The sequence below is a fragment of the Ambystoma mexicanum genome, chromosome 7q, assembly GCF_040938575.1.
Source record: "Ambystoma mexicanum isolate Mex_15411 chromosome 7q, UKY_AmexF1_1, whole genome shotgun sequence".
NCBI lineage: Eukaryota > Metazoa > Chordata > Amphibia > Caudata > Ambystomatidae > Ambystoma > Ambystoma mexicanum.
This window is the reverse complement of record NC_090941.1, coordinates 329,057,125-329,079,864: the sequence shown is the minus strand read 5'-3', so window position 1 is coordinate 329,079,864 and position 22,740 is coordinate 329,057,125. Positions and strand designations below refer to the sequence as shown.

Here is a 22,740-nt window from a genome sequence, read left to right as displayed (position 1 = left end):
GCTTAGCTCATTGACACCTTTGCCTGAAGATCTGTTTACTATAGACGTGAAGAGTTTATACACCTCTATACCCCACGACCTGGGGATAGAGGCTGTAGAATGGCTGTTACTGAAAGCACCCGAGATACGTGCCCAGAAGGAATTCATACTGGCATTATTACAATTCGTTGCTGAGAACTCCTATTTTCAATATGGCAACCAATTTTTTCTACAAACTGCAGGGACTTCAATGGGAGCTACCATGGCACCCTCATATGCCAACAGTTTCATGTATAAATTTGAAACAGACCATGTATTGAATAAATAGGAATGGAACAAGGACATCCGCATCTGGACGAGATACATAGACGACATCTTTGGAATTTGGAAAGGAACCAGAGAGTCTTTTGAAACATTTTTTGTGTATCTAAACAGCATCGACCAAAGGGTACAGTTCACTAGAGAGATCTCATATGAAATCATAACATTCCTTGATGTACAAGTCAGAAAGCAACTCACTAGCTACAGCACTTCACTGTTTCGGAAAGAGACTGATCGGAATAATCTCCTGCACCGACTCAGCTTCCATCAGCCGAGCCTACTGAAGAATCTACCATACAGCCAATTACTTAGGGTCAAGAAAATAGTGAGTGATCCTGAAGACTACAGAATGCAACAGATGGAAATGAAAGAAAAATTTCTGGCCCGGGGATATAAACAGGGTGAACTCGATCGGGCATCTGACAGAGTTGATGCCATATCACGAGAGACTCTATTATCAGAACAGAATCCCAAAAGTAAGAGAGAATTGAAGTCACCAGTATTTGTATCCAAGTTCTCTACGCAAAGTAACAAAATCAAGAAAACTATTATGAAACATTGGGAGATTTTCAAGAATGATATTCGAGTTCAAGATATTTTTAGTGAAAAACCAATCTTTGCATACCAACGCAGTAGGAACCTAACGGATGAACTGGTGCAGACGAAACCTACAGTCAGGGAACCTATGACACAGCGAACTGGGACATATCCTTGTTTACAGTGTGTCAACTGTAATTTTGTTATTAAAGGAAACTCCATTAACCATCCAAGGACGGGCCGGAAGATTATGCTTAAGACTTTTGCCACATGTGACAGTAGTAATATCATCTACGGCATTAAATGCCTGTGTGGGAAATTTTATGTGGGACAGTCAACCCGAACAGCCAAGTTGAGGTGGGGTGAACACCGATCTTGTATTCGTAATGCAAACATCAATTCAGCTGTGGCACGACATTGGATGGCCAATGGACATAACGTGTCCCAAATAAAATTTGTGATTTTGGAAGCTTTAACCAAGAATAGCCCTCATGAGGATTTATGCCAACGTTTGAGTCGCAGAGAGACATATTGGATTGACAAACTTGGCAGTCTGGCACCCAATGGGTTAAATGAGGAGATCAACTTTCACTGTTTTCTCTAATTGTTTTCTCTAATTGTTTTCTCTAATTGTTTTCTTACATTGTATTTAGCATCATTTGGTTTAGATTGACACCAGTACGCATATGACCTGAATGTTGAGGGTCACTTGAATGTATATGAATAAGAGATGTTTCCCATGTTTAACAGATGTCCTGCATGCTGCGCATCCTGGAGTTCCCCCAGGACCCGAGGTGCCGTCTGTCTAGACGACACCACTAGCGGCATTAAGGCACATACTATTAATATAAGGTACAGCCCTAGGGTTTCTCCCTAGGCTTCATCCATCCTACTTAGGCACGTTCATAATTAGTATAGCCTCATCTGAGGTGTTCATATAACAGCCATTACTTTTATCCAAATGGGTTCATTCAATCTTAGTATTTTTTCTATGTCCATGGATGAAAGACTACTTATTTCTTTTTTGATTCTTAGGCGATGACTTTTATCATTACTGCCCCAGGAGGTCCAGTAATTAGATATTTTGATCATATTTAGTTTATTGACCAGTTCTCGGACACGGGTCGCGGCTCGTGTTCATAGAGCCGTGATCACGTGTCTTACACAACTGAGTTGCTCGGCTGCGCACCGATGCAAGGAGGACATTCTGCCTTAAATCACGTGTCTTATTAAACCAGGTTGCTCGGCAACGCGCCGATGCAACGAAGACAGTCTGCTTTGAGCAGACGCTGAGAGAACTTCTCCGCTTCGTTCTTTACATATGGTGAGTTACAATCCACGCCTGTTTATTTCTATTTAGCGTTTAGCTACACTTTGGATAGGTCCTTTATATATATTCACTTTACCATTCACAGCACCTGCTCGCCGTACACGGTGGAGCAGCCTGACCTCTGAAACATAGATTTCGCCATTACTCACCTACATCAGGTAATGGACCCGATTCCCTCCATTTTGTTATAGGATAACTTTACTTGCCTTTGTACTGATTTGTTTCTTATTTTATATCTTTTGACCTGCCTTCTGATCCGGCTCATTACATTGTCGGGTATGTGTTTACCTTCATATTTTTTCAACTATTTGGATGATGACTGTTCATACTGATATTTATATACTTACGTTGTTTCAAATATGGGAATTATTCTATATGGATATTAATCTTGGGATGGTTGGCACAATTGCATGTGAATGTTATGTGTTTATTGTTTTAGACTTGCCCTGATGAAGGAATTTGTTATATTCCGAAATGCATTGGCACAATATAAGTCTACAGATAGAGTGGTTTATGGCAATCTCTTCCTCACGAAGAACAATTTTGGTGGCTACTAGTCACTTCTTTCTATAAAATAATTTTCAACATTGAAAAATCACTATATATTTGACTTTTGTATTTTTTCAAGAATTGGATCGAAGGAACTATACATAGTGAAATTACAACTAATACAGAACCCAGTATGGGATTCCAGAGAGCGGCTGTATGATTGGGTTTTCACCTAATCTTTGTTTCTTGCCAAAAGAGCAGAGGCAACTTGACTTTGAAGGCTCCACGGTGGCGATATATCAGGACCTGTCCAACCTCACTCTCTCCTGCTGCAGAGCCTGTAGGCCACTCACAAAATGTCTCCAAGTAAAGGGGATCAGATTTAGATGGGGATACCCGTTCTCGCAGCAGTTTGAAGTGGACTCAGTGGAATACCGCATAATGTGTGCACAGGAGGAGGAGCAGGCCTGAGAACACCTCACATCGGATGCAGAGTTGGTATTGGTGGACACTGAAGGACCTGTTATGAGCAGAAATGGACCGAGCGCAGGGCCTGGGCCAGAGAGGAGGAGGAGGGGGTCAGACGGGCATAAAATATGAGGCTGAATGGACCTTCACCCCACAAGATGTTCAAAATGCCGGAACACTTGCAGGAGAACGACTCGAGAGAAGGACCGAAATGAGAGAAGAGTGGGCAACTGGTACTCTGGAATGAAAACACAAGTACGAATAAGAAATTGCCAGGTGGAGGTGAACACCTTTGCCCAAAAGTGGCCCTCGGTGAGAGAAAGGGAACCTCCAAGACTCTTACAGAACTTCAGTTACAGTTGTTACAGGTTAAAGTGTTGTTGTGGGGTGTATATATCAAGGTTATGGCTCCAAGGATAGTGACAGCACCGATGAGGAAATGATCCCCCAAGATAATGGGGGTGATGAAAGAATAGTCATACACCAAACGGATGAAGGAGAGATGGGGGAGGAGGTGCCTTTGCTATGGGGAGCGGTGAAGCTGGAAGGGGTCTGGTGGTGGGGACAGTGAATGTGAAAGGTCTAATCTCCCCAACCTAAAGATCACTGGTAGCTAGAGAATTCCGCAAGGCAACCCTAGACGTGTTCTTCCTGCAGGAGACTTGTTTAGTAAATGGAGAAGAACAAACGTTATGAGGGACAGGGATAGGCCAAGCCAACTGGGCAGGCATGGGGAGACTCCAAGAAGGGGGGGGTCGGTATAGTACTGCATAAGCAATTTAAGCTGCGGGACTGTATGGCTACCCGCCTGCTGGGAGGGAGACTGCTGATACTGAAGGGAACCCTTGAAGGGGCGAGGGTGATTCTGGCAGTGCTGTACGCACCCAACCAGGGACAAGCACACTTCATATCAAATGCGCTCAATGCAATACAGGAGCAGGAAGCCAATTTGTACATAATAGGGGGAGATTTTGACTCTTGGGCAGATGAAACCAGGGACAGAAGGCCTGACGGGAGCACAGTGCGGGGGGAGATGGAGGGTATACCTGGGTACCTGGGACAAATGATTGAGACACAAGGTCTAATAGAGGTGTGGAGAGTGCAACACCCGAGGGAAGAGGGGTATACATTCTGACTGGACTGACCATGACATGTTCCTCATGTCCCTAGATGTCGGAGGGCTCTACAGACCAGACAGTAGTTGGAGTTGTAACGAAAGCTCTGGAAAGACCCCCTCTTTGCAGACCAACTGGGGGAGGCAATCACTGAATACTTTAAATTGAATGATATTGGGGAAGTGAGTAAAGGGATGGTCTGGGATGCAGGAAAAGCGACCTGGAGGCGTCTACTCATTAGAGAGGGGGCGAGACGCAAAAGGGAGAGGAATCTAAGAGGAGATAAGTTGAGGAAAGGGATAGTGGAAGGAGAAGAGAAGATGTATGCAACGGAGTGGAATATAGATGGGATTGGAGAGGAGATACTCACCAAAAGAACGGAACTAATGGCTCTGGGGATGGAGTAAACTGTGTAAATTGAGATACCTCAAACGGAAATACTACGAGAAGGGAGATAAGGCAGATGCACTACTGGCCGCAAGACTTTGAGCACAGAGGGCAGAGAGATGGGTAACTTGTCTTAAGAACCCCACAGGGGACACATGAGGTGCTCCCAAGGAGATGGCAGAGGGCGTCGCCCAATATTATGTGACCCTATACAAATCCAAAGCCGACTGGGGAGATATAGCTGTGGGAGAATATTTAGGCAGGATAGACAGGGCCAAAATTACGAGTCTGGAGGTGGAACACCTGGCGGGCCCTATAACAACGGAGGAGGAATTTAGTGTCTTCCTATTAAAGTCCCGGGGGAAGACGGATTCACTATCGGATTCTATAAAAAGTACTTGGGAATCCTGTCTCGGCACATGCTCCAACTGTATAACCACATCTTGGAGGCGGGAGAGGCTCCAGACACCTTTAGCAAAGCGCTGATATTGGTAATCCCTAAGGAGGGTAGAGACCCCACTCAATGTGTCTCATACCGCCCTATCTCGCTCCTGAACGTAGATGAGAAAAAAATTCACACACATCATAGCAACACGCCTTGAGAAGTTGCCACAAATTATTCCCCCAGACCAGATAGGGTTTATAGCAGGTAGACCGGGCCCAGACACGGTAAGGAAAACCTTAGACCTCATGGAACATGTTGTAGGGATCTCAGGGGACTATGCACTGCTGAGCTTAGACGCGGAAAAAGCTTTTGACTGTGTCGAATGGGGGTTCCTGTTTGCAGTACTGAGGAAAATAAGATTGGGGGACAGAATGTGTAGCACAATTGGGGCCACCTACTTGGGGCGGACGGCAAGGGTCGTAGTGAATGGGGTAATATCCAGAGAACTTGTGATCAGTAGGGGCACGAGACAGGGCGGCCCTTTATCCCCCTACTTTGTGCTCTTTCAATGGAACCCTTGGGGGAGGAATTCCACAGGGACGCACACATAAGGGCAATAGAGGTGGGTGAGGAGTCGCATAAACTAAGAATGTATGTGGATGATATTATGATATACCTCTCAGAAGTGAAGGAAACCGTGCCGAGGGTGCTCCAGGTGGTAGAAGGGCATGGACGCTTATCAGGCTTCAAGGTAAACGTAAATAAATCGATCCTCCTCCCTCTGGGGGAGACAACGGAGGGACATGAGACAGATTGGTAAGGGTTTTGGATACAGGTAGAGGGTACTGGCTTTAAGTACCTTGGAGTAAAGATACCTAGAAAATTGGGCAAACTATACGAGGGTAAGACTCCCCCCGCCCCAATGCACCGGCTCTTTGAGGAGCTAGATACCTGGTTGAAACTTACCATCTCATGGCTAGGACGACTGAATGCACTCAAAATGGTCCTCCTCCCTAGAGTACTATACCTATACTTCCTCTGGCAGGGAAAGAAACCTAGAGTAGATTATAGACCACTGGTACAACCCACTGAAAAGGGAGGAGAGGGGCTACCTGAAATGTGCACATACTACAGGGCAGCCCATTTCAGAGCTCTAGTCCCCCACTTAAGGGTAGATGAACAAAAGCAATGGGTGGGCATTGAGAACCACCTCTTTCGGCCAGTCACACTAGAATGGCTATGGGCACCACGAGAAGCCGCCACACAAAAGTTAAGAGTACATAGGATCCTGGGCCCGCTCTGATTCCAAGACCAGTTTGAGAGCGGGGTGGAAAGAGTGGGCCAGGTCTTAAGGAAAGATGTGTTTATAGAACTGAATGAGCTGGAAGAACATTTGGGAGGGAAAGGGATCTCGGTATTTAAATACCTGCACCTCAAAGGAGTACTGATGTCAGAGAACTGGAAGGAAGACCTGCAAAGGGAACTGACACGCACAGAGAAGGTACTGGATGCAGGAAAGGGGACGAAGGGTTTCATCTCCAAGTGTACCAGACTTTATTAGATGCACAGGGAGGGGTTATAGAGACACACAGGATGAAGTGGGAGAGGGACATGGAGATGGAGGATGAGCAGTGGCAAAGGCTTTGTGAGAATGTGCACCGCACATCAGTGGCCTGCCAATACAAACTACATGGGCTAAAACTCTTGTCGGGTGGCAGTGGGACCCAGCAAGGCTCTCACAGATGTACCTGTGAGCAGACCCCCACTGCTGGAGGAAATTGTGGGTTGAGAGCAGACTACTGGCACATGTGGTGGGTGTGTGAAAGGGTGCAGAGATACTGCAAGGAAATCATGGGATAGGTGAGGAACCTGGAAAGGGTGGATAGGCAACTGGATCCCCTCCTGGTACTATTTGGGATAGAGGTATTGGAAGGGGACTGGGTTAAGCTCCCACACATGCCACACTTCCTACTGTTGGCGGCCAGGGCCTGTTTAGCAGGAGGCTGGAAAAGAGCAGAACTCACTAGTGAAAAAAGCAATGGGCTGCCAAAGCCCTTGATATATATATATATATATATATATATATATATATATATATATATATATATATATATATATATATATATATATATATATATATGAGAGAGAGAGAGAGACACACAGACAGACAGACAGACACCCTCGAGGGCCATGGAATGGGGCGCCCTTCTAAGAAAGATATGACCCCGAGAGTCCTCGCTCGGAAGCAGACCAGGAATCAAGAAGGGGGATGCAGGGGCAGTGGAAGGGGAAGACACTGTGGGCAGGTGAGATGGGAACGGGAGGGTAGGAATATGAAGAAACTCGGCGAATGCGGAGAACAAACTCTAAACCAAACGAGGGAGGAGTTAAAGTAGGAACCTGCCATGGCTGGTTCCAGTCAGCTGGACACTACTCAAAACTGAGAGCCATTTTGTTCAAAGGGGGGTAGGGGTAGGGGGACTGGAACGGGGTGGGGTAATTTTGTTGACTGGTTCAGGAAGGGAGTGGGGCGGAAAATTTCTCAAATACTGTCGTGGAGAGCAGTGTAATAAGTGAATGTGCAACTATGTACTGTTATTATTCAACTATGACAATCCATTAATAAATCTTATTTGAAAAAAGAAATGGTCATTCAATTTCATTCCTAACAATGTAAGTTGTTGCATAATGCAGAACTGCATTATTGCTTCTGTAAAACACTGCATTGTCTCCATGCTTTACACTAAAGTTTAGGTTAGTGTATCTAAATCTGTCGACTAGATTTTATTTTGTTGGGAAGATGCATCACATTGATGACTGAACACTTTTGAAAATGTACATGGTCATACGGCCAACTGCTTCTAATTTCAAATCTAATGTGACCTGACCTGCTGGTTGCACTTGTGCAACTGGTGCTCAATGCATGAGCGGTTCTATACCAGTTACTCTGAAAGTGTGACTGCAGCAGAGTACAATATTCCACCTATTTTGACCGGTTCTCTGCCTGCTACACCTACTACTCTGCTTAGTCTCTTACTTTCCTCTTACATAATGAATACACAAGGCTAACTAGATGTTTATGCAAAAGAATGACCAATTGTTTCATCTAGACTATAAATCAACACATCTACTGCAATATCACACACTGTAGTTAGCCTCCAGAGCTTGCGTTGCTCTATGATTATGGTTGAATTATATATTGGCACCTCTGAGAAAGAGCTGGCCAAATTGTTTTCAGAGCCTTTTTATCAAATCTATTTGTGTCCATTGATGTAGCCAACCTTTTACATTTTATAGACACTCAGCCAGAGCTTGCAAAGTCCACTCACTGGCATAGTCCAGTAGATTTTATGAATGGCGAGTACCATTTGCAGGGGATGTTTGAAACTTTGATGTAACATTTACTTTTTTTATGCAGTAAATATCAAAGGAAGTTTCACTGTGTATAGCTGGCTTCTGGGTGGTAGCAGTGTGCCAAACAAAGTGAGTTTGTGATGACATGCACCATTTTACAGAAGGTGTATTCACATTTTTTGTCACCCTTTGTGATGGGCCTAGTGCATTTCTTTTAAGTAGAGTAGGTACACTAAATTAACCTGCAGGTCTACTGGAATTTTAAAGAATTTGCAAGACCTAATTCGTCTGACTAATTTCTTACTTCTCCAGCATGGGGTCTGGCAAGGATTCACATGCTCATGAATATTCCCCGTCGTCAGGCTGGGAATCCTCGGTAAAGAAAAAACCAGTATCAGTTTAGTTTCTGATCTGTCTTTCGTAGTAATAACCAATCACTGGTCTCTGCGTCATACTGACCACAGCCAATGACTTCCCTCTACCTAAGCACCGCCTCTGGCAGCCATCTTCAGATTTTTACCGCACGTTCATGTGTTGGGATCCTCGTGCTATTGCTCTCGAGCGTTAGTGCTATTTTTTCACGTTTTTTTCTCAAAACTTCGTTTTTTCCGGTCAAAAGAGCCTCAAGCTCCACCGGCTCTCCATCCGATCAACGGGGACCCGTGTCGGATTCGTCTGCGCCCCTCAAGGGTGAAGATTTCATCGAGCTACGTTTGGAGGACTCCAGAAGCTTCTCAGGCCCGGACATGGCCCAGGAGAAGGGAAGCTCGACGCCCGGAAAGCTGTTCAGGGTCTGCCCTGGATGCCAGCTGCAGAACGTCTTTAAAGAGGACGAACACTCCATTTGTCTCTACTGCTTACATGAGGACAAGACGCACGTGGAGAAGGACTGTGCGTTTTGCGGCAATATGTCGGAGCGGACCATGAAGGACCGCCACCAACGCCGCGCCAACTGGCTGGAAGGGAAGAGCCCGTCAGGCGAGAAGAAGAGGAAGAAATCCGAGCGGTCTTCTAAGACCTTTGAGGACGCCCCGGCGATGGGGGTCCAACACAAGGCCAAGCACCGCGAGTCCGCTGGCAGCGGGAGCGCCGAACGGTCGGGCTCTACGGGCGCCAGGCAGGGCGCACCCTCCCCGGCACCTTCAGCCACGAGCCAACGCTCTGGGTCGGGTAAGAGGAAGGGCGAGCACCCGGCGAAGCTCCTGGCGAGGCCCCGGTCGAGCTCGAAGGCCCCATCGGAGGGGGAGCAGGCAGTGTCCCCCCCCTCAAGGATAAGGCGGTGAGCGCACCTAAGGTGGTGAAGGCCTTAATCCATCCGGCCAAGCCCTCTATCGATACTGTCGCGGCGGCCCTGGCTCAGCCTGTGGAGGCTACACCTGTGGTGGCGACCTCGGGGCTCAGAGTCTCCCTGCCACCTCGGAGGGAGTCCTCTTTTGTGCCCATCGATAGGACCCCCGTGAAATCCCCGGCGGGGAAGAAAAAGGGGGGGCAGGGCGTCGTCGTAGATTCGGCTTCAGAGGAAGAGCTGATCGAGGTCTTAAGCCACGGCCTTGGCGTGGATGAAGACCGGCCCGTCGGGATGGATCCCGACGCAGGTGACGACGACAGCGTCGAGGGTGCCGACGGGGCCCCTGATCGCCCGTCGGATTCCCCTCTGCCAGCGCCGCAAGACAACTCGGCGGCCATTTTGTTGGCTATACAGTCCTTATGCTCAGAGATAAGGACGAGACTACCGTTGCCGACGGAGGAGCCTCTCCCGTCGGGGGATCCTGAACCGGGACCTTCGGGTGTTCCCCCTCCCAAGAAAAGAAGGATTCACCCTCCACCTCCTTTTCAGCCGTCGCGACCCGTCCAGCCCTCCTCCCCGTCCACCCGAGGGGATGATACGGGGACTGACACGGCAGCGACGGGTACGGACGACGAGGTATATGACGAGGATCTCCTGTCGTCACCTCCCACCAGGGCCTCTCCGTCCGACGAGATTGGATCGTTCCACTCCATGATCGCCAGGGCATCCGAGCTTTTCCAACTCTGCTCTGAGGAGAAGAAAAAGGAAGGATTCCTTTATCAACGGCGCGAGGCCAAGAGGAAGACGGTCCTCGCGGTGCCTCTACTGGAAGACATTTGGGATGAGGGCCTCGCCCTCCTCAAGAACCCTTCCACGACGCCAGCTAGAAGAGACCGGTACGAAAAGAAGTACCGGGTCCCGGACGCGGCCCCCCTGTGCCTCCGGGCGCAGCCTACCCCGGACTCCGTCGTCTCCGCGGCGGCCAGGAAGAAAGCGGGGGGGGGTGCGGCCTCCACATCGACTTCCCCACCGGACGGCGTGGGAAAGAAATTGGACGCTATGGGACGCAGGGTCATCTCGTCTGCAGCGACGACGATTAAAGCGGCCAACGCCTTGGCTATCGTGGCCCGCTACGACAGGGAGCTATGGTACAAACTGGCTCCCCTGCTGGACTTCCTACCGGACGACAAGACGGCGGATGCCCTAGAGATCCTACAGGAAGGTGAGGTGGCGTCGGACCACGCCATCACTATTGCGACGGACATCGCCGACACTGGATTTCGCCAGTTGGGCAACGGCGTGTGCCTTAGGCGGCGTGGATGGCTCAAGGCTACGGACTTCCGTCAAGACGTACAGACCAGAGTCCTGGACATGCCGTTCGATGGGAACAACCTGTTTGGGAAAACAGTGGACGATTCCCTTCAGGCCATTAAAGCGGACACTGAGACGGCCCGGGCCCTTGGGGTTCTACATCAACGACGGACGCCCTTTCGGAGCAGCGGAGGCAAGGGTGCCTCCAAAGGTTCCGGCGGCGGTTTCTCTACCTACCGTCAAGCGGCCCCCTCGTCGTCTCAGGAGGCCTACAGAGGACGAGGCAAGTCTGGAGGACCCCGCCGTCGTCGCCAAGGAGGTCAAGGCGGCGAAGCCTCGTCGAAACAGGATTGAACCGGCCGTGGGGTCGGGCCCCCACCGAAGCACCCCGGTGGGAGGCCGGCTGGCGAGCTTCCGCAGCGTGTGGCAGTCCATCTTCACCGACCGTTGGGTGCTGGACGCCTTGGCCCGGGGCCACGCGCTCGAGTTTCAAAGAAGGTGCCCGCGCGTCCCCCCGTGGCCAGGAGAGAGCTTCACGTCCCTCAGCTTCTCCTGGAGGTAAAGGGGTTGCTCAGGAAGGGCGCCATCGAACTCGTCCCAAAGAGGCTTCGGGGCTCCGGAGTTTACTCAAGATACTTCCTCGTGAAGAAGAAGACGGGAGGATGGCGCCCTATCCTAGACCTGCGACGTCTGAACAAGTTCATCAAGGCGCAGAAGTTCCGGATGGTCACCCTCCAGCACGTCCTGGGTCAGCTGGAGGATGGAGACTTCCTGTCGTCGTTGGATTTGGAAGATGCCTACTTCCATATTCCCATCCTAAAGGGGCACCGAAAATTCCTCAGGTTTGTGGTCCAAGGGTGTCACTACCAGTTCAAAGCCCTACCCTTCGGACTATGGTCGGCACCCAGGGTATTTACCAAGTGCCTTGCACCGGTGGCGGCGCAGCTGCGCCGCGAGGGGATCCACGTCTACCCCTACCTGGACGACTGGCTCATCCGAGCCAAGAAGAGGGAGCTCGCCGTGGACCACACGGCAAGGACCGTCCAACTTCTCACGGACCTGGGATTCTCCGTGAACTACGCCAAGTCCCACCTGGTACCCGCGCAAAACGCACTGTTTCTGGGAGCGAAGCTCGACACAGTGTCCCTTCTGGCCTCCCCGTCGGAGGAAAGGACCAGGTCCATCCTGGGCAAGGTACAGCGGATGTTGGTTTCCGAGGCGGCCACGGTGAGGTCCATCAAGTCCCTCCTCGGAATGATGTCCTCTTGCATCTACCTCATTCCCATGTGCAGGCTCCGGATGCGCCCATTGCAGGAGTTCCTGGACGCGCGCTGGATCCAAACGACGGGCGGCTTCGAGGATAGGATCACACTCGACGAGAGTTTCCGCCGAGCGGTCCGGTGGTGGGGCACCCGCGCACATCTGACGGCGGGCATGGACTTCCAGACCCCAGACCACCAGGAGACAGTGACCACGGATGCCTCCCTGGAAGGGTGGGGAGCGCACACCGAAAATCTGCATGCGAGAGGCCTCTGGCTCCCGACGGAGAAGTCCCTCCATATCAACGTCCTGGAGCTCCGTGCGGTGTTCTGGGCCCTCAGGTCCTTCCTTCCGTCCCTCAAGGTCAAGGTGGTGAGGATCTTCACCGACAACACCACCACCATGTTTTACATCAGGAAACAGGGCGGAACCAGGTCCCCAGCACTGTCCAAGGAGGCGCAGGACCTGTTATTGGGCAGTCGCCCAAAGGATGTTTCTGGTGCCGTTTCATCTGGCAGGGATAAAAAACACCATCGCCGACTCACTCAGCAGGGAGCTGCGCTCGTGCCACGAGTGGGAACTATGGCAGGATCTAGTGGATCGCCTCTTCTGACGGTGGGGCACACCCCAGATCGACCTGTTCGCGACGACGACGAACTCCAAGTGCCGGAGGTTCGCCAGCAGGTTTCCCCAGGCGAGGAGCATGAGCGATGCTTTCTCATTCCCCTAGGAGGGCCTGTTCCTCTACGCGTTCCCTCCTTTGCCACTGCTAATCCGGCTCGTCAACCAGCTCAAGAGGTCACGGTGCAGGATGATCCTCGTCGCACCTGCGTGGCCGAGGCAGATATGGTTCCCAGACCTTCTGGACTTGTCAGCGTCCCCTCCAATCAAGCTGCCGGTGGACGCGGATCTACTCTCCAGGGAAGGAGGCGCCATCCTCCACCACGACCCGAAATCGCTGAACTTGCAGGCCTGGCTCCTGCAGCGCTAGAGTTTGGAGGATACGACATACCGGCCGACTGCAGAGAGGTTCTTGCAAAGGCCAGGGCGTCCTCGACTCTTAAATGCTACGGACACAAATGGAAGAGGTTCTCTGTCTGGTGCCACACACAGAAAATTAACCCTCTACGGATTACGGCTCCCCAGGTACTGCCTTACCTGCTGATGCTGGCCAAAGCTGGACTGGCACACGCGTCCATCAAGATTCATCTTGCTGCGATCTCCCGATACACCAGAACCACGGGCCGGACGTCCCTGTGGTCTCATCGTCTGGTGAAAGAGTTCATGAAGGGACTGTTCAGATCGTTCCCGCCGTTGAAGGCGCCGGCCCCGGCGTGGGAGCTCAACGTGGTGCTGACCAAGCTCATGGGACCTCCGTTCGAGCCTCTGCACTCGGCCCCGTTGAAGTTTCTGTCGTGGAAAACAGCGTTTCTTGTGGCCATCACCTCCGCACGACGGGTGGGAGGGATCCAGGCCCTTTCCTGCAAGGCCCCGTACTTGACTTTTCACGACACGAGGGTAGTGCTCAGGACGCACCCCTCCTTCATGCCCAAGGTACCGTCGGACTTCCATCTCAACGAACCCTTGGTGTTGCCTGTGTTCTTCCCGTCGCCTTCGTCGCCGGCTGAGAGGACTTTGCACTCGCTGGATGTGGCTAGAGCGCTGAAGTTCAACGTGGACCGCACTAAGTGTTTTCGGAAGACGTCACAACTCTTTGTGAACTTTGGACCTGTCAATCAGGGGAAGGCTCTCTCGAAGGCTTCCATTTCCAGATGGCTCTCCGGCTGTATCATGTACTGTCATCGGTTGGCAAACCGACCGCTGTCTGGCCGTCCGAGAGCCCATTCCACCAGAGCGATCGCAGCTACCACGGCGTTCCTGTCTGGGGTGCCCCTGCTGGACATATGCAGGGCTGCTACGTGGAGGTCGACGCACACCTTCACGAAATTCTACTGCGTCGATCGGGATTCCAGGGAGGAGTCCAGGGTCGGCCAAGCAGTGCTGCGCAACCTGTTCGCCTGAGGTGAGCCTGGTGAGGAGGTAAGATGCTTAATGTTGAGTTTGATGTAATGCTTAATGTTGAGCCTTTGCCACCTCCCGTGGTTGTGCATGTGTACTGCTATGTATTCTTTATTCATGAGCATGTGAATCCATGCCAGACCCCATGCTGGAGAAGGAACAAGTTACTTACCTGTAACTGTTGTTCTCCAGCATGGGTCTGGCATGGATTCACATGCGAACCCTCCCGCCTACCCCTCTACGGCTCTTCACTTGGTCATACTGCCACTTCACGTGCTTCCAAATCTGAAGATGGCTGCCAGAGGCGGTGCTTAGGTAGAGGGCAGTCATTGGCTGTGGTCAGTATGACGCAGAGACCAGTGATTGGTTATTACTACGAAAGACAGATCAGAAACGAAACTGATACTGTTTTTTTCTTTACCGAGGATTCCCAGCCTGACGACGGGGAATATTCATGAGCATGTGAATCCATGCCAGACCCATGCTGGAGAACAACAGTTACAGGTAAGTAACTTGTTCCTTCAGCGGTACAAAAAAATGCTGTATTGTATTGATGCTCATTTGATGTTTTGGATCCGAATAACTTCTGATGACATTAAAAATAATAGTACAACATTTCTGATCAAAGGGGTGTGTTTGCTAATCAAGAACATTTTAATTAGCAAACTATGCTAATCAATTTTTGAAAATAAATGAATGTCTTGTGGATAGTATGAGGTGGTCGCTCTACCGTATTTGTATTGGTGGCGCAGTTGAGATCCGTTTTTTTGTTGGCGAGAATTAAGTAGTGTGTCCTGCTGTGTGTGTATTGCTCCTTTAACCATCTGCATAGTTTCATTGTCTGTTAAAGAGTGTTCTACTGTTACTTTGGTCTCTATGGAGCAGCTACAAATTGGATAGAGCTGTGTTATGGGCCAGCTAAACGTAAACACTTCAGACGTCACTTTCAGAGCCTTGTGTTAGGACAGTTTTTTTCTAAAGTCCAACCAAGGGCTTCATAAAACCGTACATCTCAGGCTGTACATAAGCTCTACTCTTAGTATAAGGCTGTCCCAACTGAGAATGTGGTAGCATGGACAGAGCAACCAGGCTTATCTTAGGCGGGAGAGAGAGCTGTACATTGGTACAAAGAAATTGTAGCATACATATGGTCCTAAGAAACAATGAAAAACTATGTATTGTAAAAATAAATGGTTTATTTAAATACAAGTAGGCCCAGATAAATCGTGGGATAAGTAAGTACTAGCACATCATATGCACACAATGATAAAAACAAATTCAATACCTGTGGTATGCAAACAAAGGTATAACCCTATTTAGAAGAGCATGAATCAAGTCAAGGTGAGTCAAACCTAAGGTTATACATTCAGGATAGTAATATAATATTCTTGGGGAATAAGACCAGGTTAGATATAAGTTTTGAATAAAATCAGTATTTCAAGGATAGTAGACCCTGTCAATCATGCAGTGATACTCAGTTATGAACTTGCATAATAAACCAACCCAGTTACAAGTATACACCTTGCAACATTACTTTTTAGAACTCTGGTCAGAGCTAGTAAAACAACTCATATACTTTCTGCAGGGGCCTTAAGCTACTCAATGACAAGTATGAACACACAGTAACTATTTTGGAATGCACGGAGTGAACCAGGGAAAGCAAACCCCCATTACACTTTAAGAAGAATACCATGTTATTCAAGGTAGGTAAACTCTATTTGGTAAGCTTTTACACTGATTCAGTGAAGAAATGTTAAAACCGTACCAAGTCGTATTGCTTTTCAGAAGGGGTGAAACACCATTCAAAGTAACTTACTTATATACATTTTAGGGGGCACAATGCAACTCAAAGGTAAGTATAACTTAAGGACACTTTGTACCTACTTCTTTCACAGAGATACAGTTACGACAATAATTCTTGTTATACTGTTCAAGACAGAATCATTTTCTTATCCAGTCCTTCCCTAGCCTTTTGCGTAAGTTCGCTCACAGGCAGAAGCGGCACCCTAGTGGTCTAGGTGCATGGTGTAAGAAGGTTGAGATATGGTTCAGTTGCAGGAAAGTCAAAGTTCCATAGGAGATCTTCTTTAAACAAATAAGTATTCACTTTCAAAGTTAGTGTTCAAGGACTTCTGAGGTGGCTCCCTATGTGTGTTCCAGCAATAGGCCTGTGCAAGTGGTATGGGCAAACTCCCAACAACACAAATCACCCACTCAGCCTCACAGGATGCACATCAGATGTAAGGTAAGTATTACCCAAGCCCACACTGTACCTTAGGAGTTAAGAGCTTTAGAGTGGATGCCTTCAGGATCCAGCAGCACAGGACCCAGTCTCTCGATTCTTGGTTTAGAGACGAAAGAACTGGACACTGGATGGGAACTTGCGACAGCAGTCATCAGCGGATGCCTCCAGCAACATATACTTCATGTATTCTCATGGCTGTGTGGATTTGGTGCCTTTTTACAGCAGCCAGATGAACTAATATTGCTGGTCTGATTCTCTTCACCTGCTCGGTACTGCACTCTGGTGATTGGACTTCAGGGATTCGAATCGTGTCTCTGGAGAGCCAGGAGGAGGCCACCAAAGTTTCGGATGGATTCAGACTTTGCAACACCATGCACTGCACAATGGCTCGAGGTCCCAGGGTATTGGGGGTACTGCAGCTCAAAAAGGTCGCAGCACGTTGTGGAATGGCTCAAAATGCAGGTCTTCTTGAAACCAGTGGATCCCACCAGCCTCTGGGTAGGAGCTGTTGCGTTCTGTACCCCCCAGGTCAATTGGAAGGAAGGGTTACAGCAGGCTCCAGTTACACAGAAGGCTCTCCGGTCTCTGGAAATCGATGCAGCCGACTTTTCTTAATTTTCCTCTTTGATTTCAGCTCCAGTGGTTGACTTGTCAGCAGCTTCCAGGTTCGGAGTATTTATCAGGAACTTACAGTACAGCTTCTGCAATCTCTCCCTGCAGTTTACAGAAAGGGGCGGTCTGGCTGCCCAATAAGGACAGCCAGCCCCCCATTGAGATAGGGTTCTTTTCAGGCAAGGTTGACGACAAAGGGCAGCAGTGTTTTGGAGAAAGTCCCCCCACCCTCGATTCCTGCCTTCCCAGACACGCTGGAGCCTGGGTAGGAAATACAAAGGATTCCAGCTGAAGACAAAAGCTTCTACGGTGGTCGTTCCCACCTAGAATTGTAGGGGAGGACTTTCAGAAACTACAAGCAAACAAGAAATGGCGAAAAAAGGAGCCTACCATTTTTGACATTACTGAGGCTGATTTAACATCCTGCGAGTAATAAAAGTAAACGTCATTAAGGTAAAACCACTGCCACCAGCCATTCAAGTAAACTTGCCATTGTAAGAAAAATGCTACAGGTAAGTAAGCATGTAACCCCCCAGCACTTCACATACGATGGGGTGTATTGGCTCACTATATAAAAAGTAAAGGGGGATGAAAATCCCTCTTTAGTACTTGGGAACAATAGTTCACCCAAGTACATGAAAGAGAAATTAACAGGGGAGCTCAAAGGGGCAACCCAGCCTAAGCCCAAAAGTTATAGGAAACTATAACTCCAACAAGACACTATGGAGAGACATAAACAGGTCACCCATAAAGAGTAAAAGACTAGGTGAGAGAGGGGATAGGATTCCTACCAAGTCCAAGCTAAATTTTCTGGTGTTGACACAGGTAAGGAAGATTTATCATAAATCTGAATATCTTACCAACACCTTTTCCGCTTAAGCCTTAGGAACCTCGTGTGCATCTACAGTTTTTATAAGGTGAGGAATCTCTTTGGTAAAGCGTGAATGTCTCAAAAAAACATTACTGAAGAAAGTGATTTGTGTTTTCTGTACTCTTTCACTGTGCTGCAATAAGAACTGCTAGCCATTTGATCTGTGTGGTTAGTTATCGCTACTGATCAAAGTAATTAAAAAGGCTTCTTGAGAGTTGACATTAAAGAAAGTAAAACAAATCTAATGACTTTATTTATTTTTTTATAGGAACTTCCTACTTTTGATGGCAATAATCAACTGTTGGAGATGCAATCACTAGACAACATTCCACTCTCCCTTAAATCAACAGCATGTAGGTCATGTAGCCAAACTGCACACAATGTTTCAGCATGGAAGTCTGGCAACGAACTGCCATTCTACAGAGTTAACAAAAACGGTATGTAGCTGTTGGGTCATATACTTGCTGAAAATGTGATGGTGACGATGATGTACAAACATTTTCTAGACTCGGGTCTAAGTGAAAATCATGCCACTACTAGCACTTCTGACTTTGAGTCTAGGCACGGAAAACATGTTAAATACCCAAAAATGCTTAATTGCATTAAGTATATGTTGTATCCTCCCAATGAAATTGTTAGGGTGAGTCTCTAGAAGTTCTCTACAGGCTGATCTTCAGAAGCCCTCAGTAGAGTTAAACCAGGATTTCTGATGAGATATTCCTGACTCCAGTGGGAACTGTGACCGAGGAGGCTGGCGTCACTCGGGAGGTGTGAGAGCTAGTCTTAAAGCAGCGATTACACTCAAACTAGCACACAAAGGAAGGTCCAAGCAGTATAATACTGCAAATGTACTCTTTATGCAAAGTGCATCCGAGAGATCTGCAAGCACAGCTAGATATGGTAAAAATAGAAACGCGTAAGATCAATAAAACAGTACTTATTCCCTAAGAATTATAACCACTATCTACACATATGAAAGCCAAGTTTACAAATAACATTTTGTTCTCCAGCATGGGGTCTGGCATGGATTCACATGCTCATGAATATTCTCTGTCAGGCTGGGAATCCTTGGTAAAAGAAAAACTGTTTCAGTTTCACTTATAAACTGTATTTCTCTGTTAAATCAATCACTGTCCTCTGGGTCATACTGCCCCCATCCTATGACTGTCCTCTCCCTAAGCTCCTCCCCTGGCAGCATTTTTACCACACGCTTCAGTGTTGGGAGTCCTAGAGTTTGCTCTGCGAGCTACTTCTACGTTTTTTTGTGTTTTTGCCTGAAAAAGGTTTTATTTTTGTTCTGAAAGAGTCTGTGTGCACTCTTCATCTGCAGACAGCGGGGATCCGTTGTTGGTGAATTTCGACACCACTCAAGGGCGAAGAAAGTCAAGTTATCAGATGGCCATCAGGCCTACTTTGCGCCCTCCGACCAATGCTGAGCAGAAGGAAGATCCCTCATCAGGTCCTGCACCAAGTTTAGGCTACGGAATGTTTGTTGAAGACGAGCACGGCAATGCCTCTAGTGCCTGCATCCAAATCCAAAAAGGAAGGAAAATGCGAGATATGCCTCGGTTTCTCCAAGAAGACGACAAAGGATAGGCACTGTAGACTTGCCTTGTGGCGTAATGCCAAGGCCTCTGCCCCGTGCTCCATGCAGGGTCATGCCTCTCCCAGGACTGGCTTGTCTGAGGAGCGGTCTTCTAAGTCCTTTAAGGGTGCCTTATCTGTGGGCGCCCAAGACCAGACAAAGAACCGCAAGTCCGGGTCCACTGGGGTTGCTGCAAAGTGGGTCCCACGGTGTACAGGGCACGATCAACCTCACCCTCTGCCTCCATTACCAGCTGGCAATCGAGCTCCTCAAAAAGGAACTCGATCCCTGCTATACTGCGGGAGGAGCCCACGAAGCTGCAGAGGGAGAAGGCCGAACTGCCCACAAAGACGCAATCGGCACAGGATACGACTTAGTTTACGATAGATGGGGACTGCTCTCACGAAGGTTAAGGGGGCTCACCCTGTGAAGGTAGCACCCGCAGTGCAGAAGATATCCCTGCCCCGAGGCACGAAACCGCTGCAGTGGCTTTGGCAAAGTCTGCTGGCACACCAGAGAAGGGGGCACAGTCTCAGAACCCGGTTCCTGCCCTCGGGGTGGAAAATAGGGTGGAGCAAGGAGGCCCAGAATCAGTCCCAGGCTGTGGCCCAACCATGGAGGTTTTGTCCACGGATGACTAGGAACTGGAGTCCTTACACACGGTCCATGAGGACATGGAAGAGGAGGAGGAGGACGACGACGGCATGGGATTTAGTGTTCTGATCACGCCAGCCCAGCCAACGGTTTTGCCTCTGGACATCCTGTCGACCCTCCACCCCTTGATGTCAGAGATCCAGAAGAGGATGCCACAGGGCCCTGTTCCTATGGCCCCCCACACCCTGATTAGCCGCCAGCGAAGAAGAAAGTGTCATCCAATGTCCCCATTTCATCCTCCACAACCATGTCGGGCCCCCTCTTCTCCAGCAGACCCAGACATGGGTATGGGGATGGATACGACAGACTACGATATTGGCGCTGCGGGGTATCCGCAGCCTAGGTCAGTGGTATTCAAACTGTGGGTCGCGACCCCCTAGGGGTCCGCGGGTGCATCCCAGGGGGGCCCTGAGAGCTCAGCATGAAAAAAGATTTTTTTTTTTTTTTTTTTTTTTTAGATTGGAAGAAATGGGCAGGGGTGGCCCACATGGGCGGGCTGAAGCATGAAACTGTCTCAGGCAACAATGAAAAAGTGGCCCACAGTTGTAAATGGATATTCATTCCTTTAGTCACAGACTGGGCCTCATTACTACTATGGCGGACCAGTAACAACGGTGCTGGTAAGCTACCGGCACCATTGCTACCGTTCCGCCATAGTAAGAGTTGTGCTCGTGGGTGCTTGACAGCCCCCGCCAGGTCTGACCTCAGCTCGTCGGATGCACCAGCACCATTATTAACGGTGCCGGTGCATCCGAGCTCCCCATTCCCATTTGAGCCATATGGGGCTCAAATGGGAATGGGGATCTACCGGCACCTTCGAAAGGGCAATTATCATGTCCGCCTAACTCGGCATGACCTAGTAATTGCCCATTCGCGGGTGCCAGACCCGGATGCAACTCCAGTGGCAGCCGTGCCGGTTTTACCGGCACAGCTACCGCCAGAGTAGTTATGAAGCCCATTTTACATTTTTGGTACAGACATTGCCCTATAGGCCTGTCCGAGCCTGGCGGCTCATCCATAATGGCAAGAGGCGCCCACCCAGTGGCCCCTCACCCATTATGGAGGAGCTAAGGAGCCAGCCCAGTGAAACAGTGAGCACTCCCTCAGCTGCTTTATCCAGCTAATGGAGTGCTCCTGGGCTGGCTGAACTGTCAAAGGGAAACACTGTTTCCCTTTGACAGTTCAGTTTAGTTCCCCAGCCGCACATGCTCACTGAGCCATGCAAGTGCTGGGGCGTTTTGCTTCGCCAGCATTGCATAGCTCATTGGAAATGCTGGCTGGGGCACTGCATGTCTGTATGTCCGAGGGGGAGCTCCTGCGCCTCCTCGCACATACGGACAGAGCAGCTGGAGCAGGCCGTTTCAGCACCCACACACAGGCCAATGCAGAAGGTACGTTTATGTTCATTGTTTTTATTTAAACATGTGTATGGATGCGTTATGAGTGAGTGTATGGTGATGGATGCTCATGTGAATGATAGTGATTGCTGTATGAATGTGCAGCGCCTTGCATATACACATAATCATGTTCATTGTGTTAGGACCAGTGGGGCCCAGGGGACAGGGATGGTATCTTTTTACCGGACATCTATCATTCAAAACCCTCTGCCTTGTCCACAAGGCTTTCTGGGGCCTGGGTCCAAAATACCTTCAGCTATTCCTCCGCAAATACCTCCCCTCTCGAGCTCTTCACTCCTCTACCTCCAACTCCCTCAGGGTCAGTCGTTTATCAAAGAAACGAGCTGGGGGTAGATCTCCGTCTTCGGCTGGGGCCTCCCTCTGGAACAGCGCCCTGCCACTCTAAAACTTGAGGAGAACCATCTTTCTTCCTGCACTTATCAGACCTACCCTGTCTGCTGCCTTAAACGTAGCACTTGCAAATTGCTGGCTGCACTACCACTGTTTGTTGCCTTTATTATTTATTTATTGTTATTTATCTGTTTCTCCTCTGCTTCGCACTTTCCACTTCTCCCCCCTTCCATGCACTTTTCCCCTCACACTTGCGCGTTCTCAATGTCACTGGGCCTAGTAAGATCGCTGTTTTATTCTCCTCTGTTCCCCTCCCTTGCCTTGTCACGCTCTGAAACACTTGTGTACGAGCGCGATAGAAATAAAATATCAATGCCTGCCCCCTGGACTCCCAGCAACAATTGCAAACTGTTTGGCTATTTACCCATTTTTTGTTAAAAGTATGCTCTACAATGCAACATTTTAACCTATTATTTAAAAAAAAATTCACAGGGGGAAACCCCCCGAACCTCCCCTTAATGCCCCTCCACTTAAAAAAGATTCACCAGCCGCCACTGGCCCTCAGACTGTGTTGGGAACGGGATGGGGGAACCGAGGGACTATGGTGGGAGCACAATGGGCGGGAACCATGGGATAGTGATGGGAGCAGAGTGGGGAGAGCCCTGGGTGTGTGATGGGGTGGGGAGAGACCAGCGACTGGGTAGGAGTGGGATGAGGGAGCCCAGCGACTTTGATGGGAGCAGGTGACGGCGCGCAATATATACTGTCCATTTGGCATTTCT

At 49.2% G+C, this 22,740-nt stretch overlaps 1 protein-coding gene across 3 annotated transcripts in view; it reads left to right on the top strand.

The window, feature by feature from the left end:
- BORA (BORA aurora kinase A activator) overlaps positions 1-22,740 on the top strand; it is a 911,814-nt gene that overhangs the window by 787,978 nt on the left and 101,096 nt on the right. For all 3 annotated transcript variants that reach the window (XM_069639407.1, XM_069639408.1, XM_069639410.1), the window contains one exon: positions 18,240-18,408. In XM_069639407.1, coding sequence (XP_069495508.1) covers positions 18,240-18,408 — 169 coding nt within the window. The remainder of the gene's footprint in view (positions 1-18,239; positions 18,409-22,740) is intronic.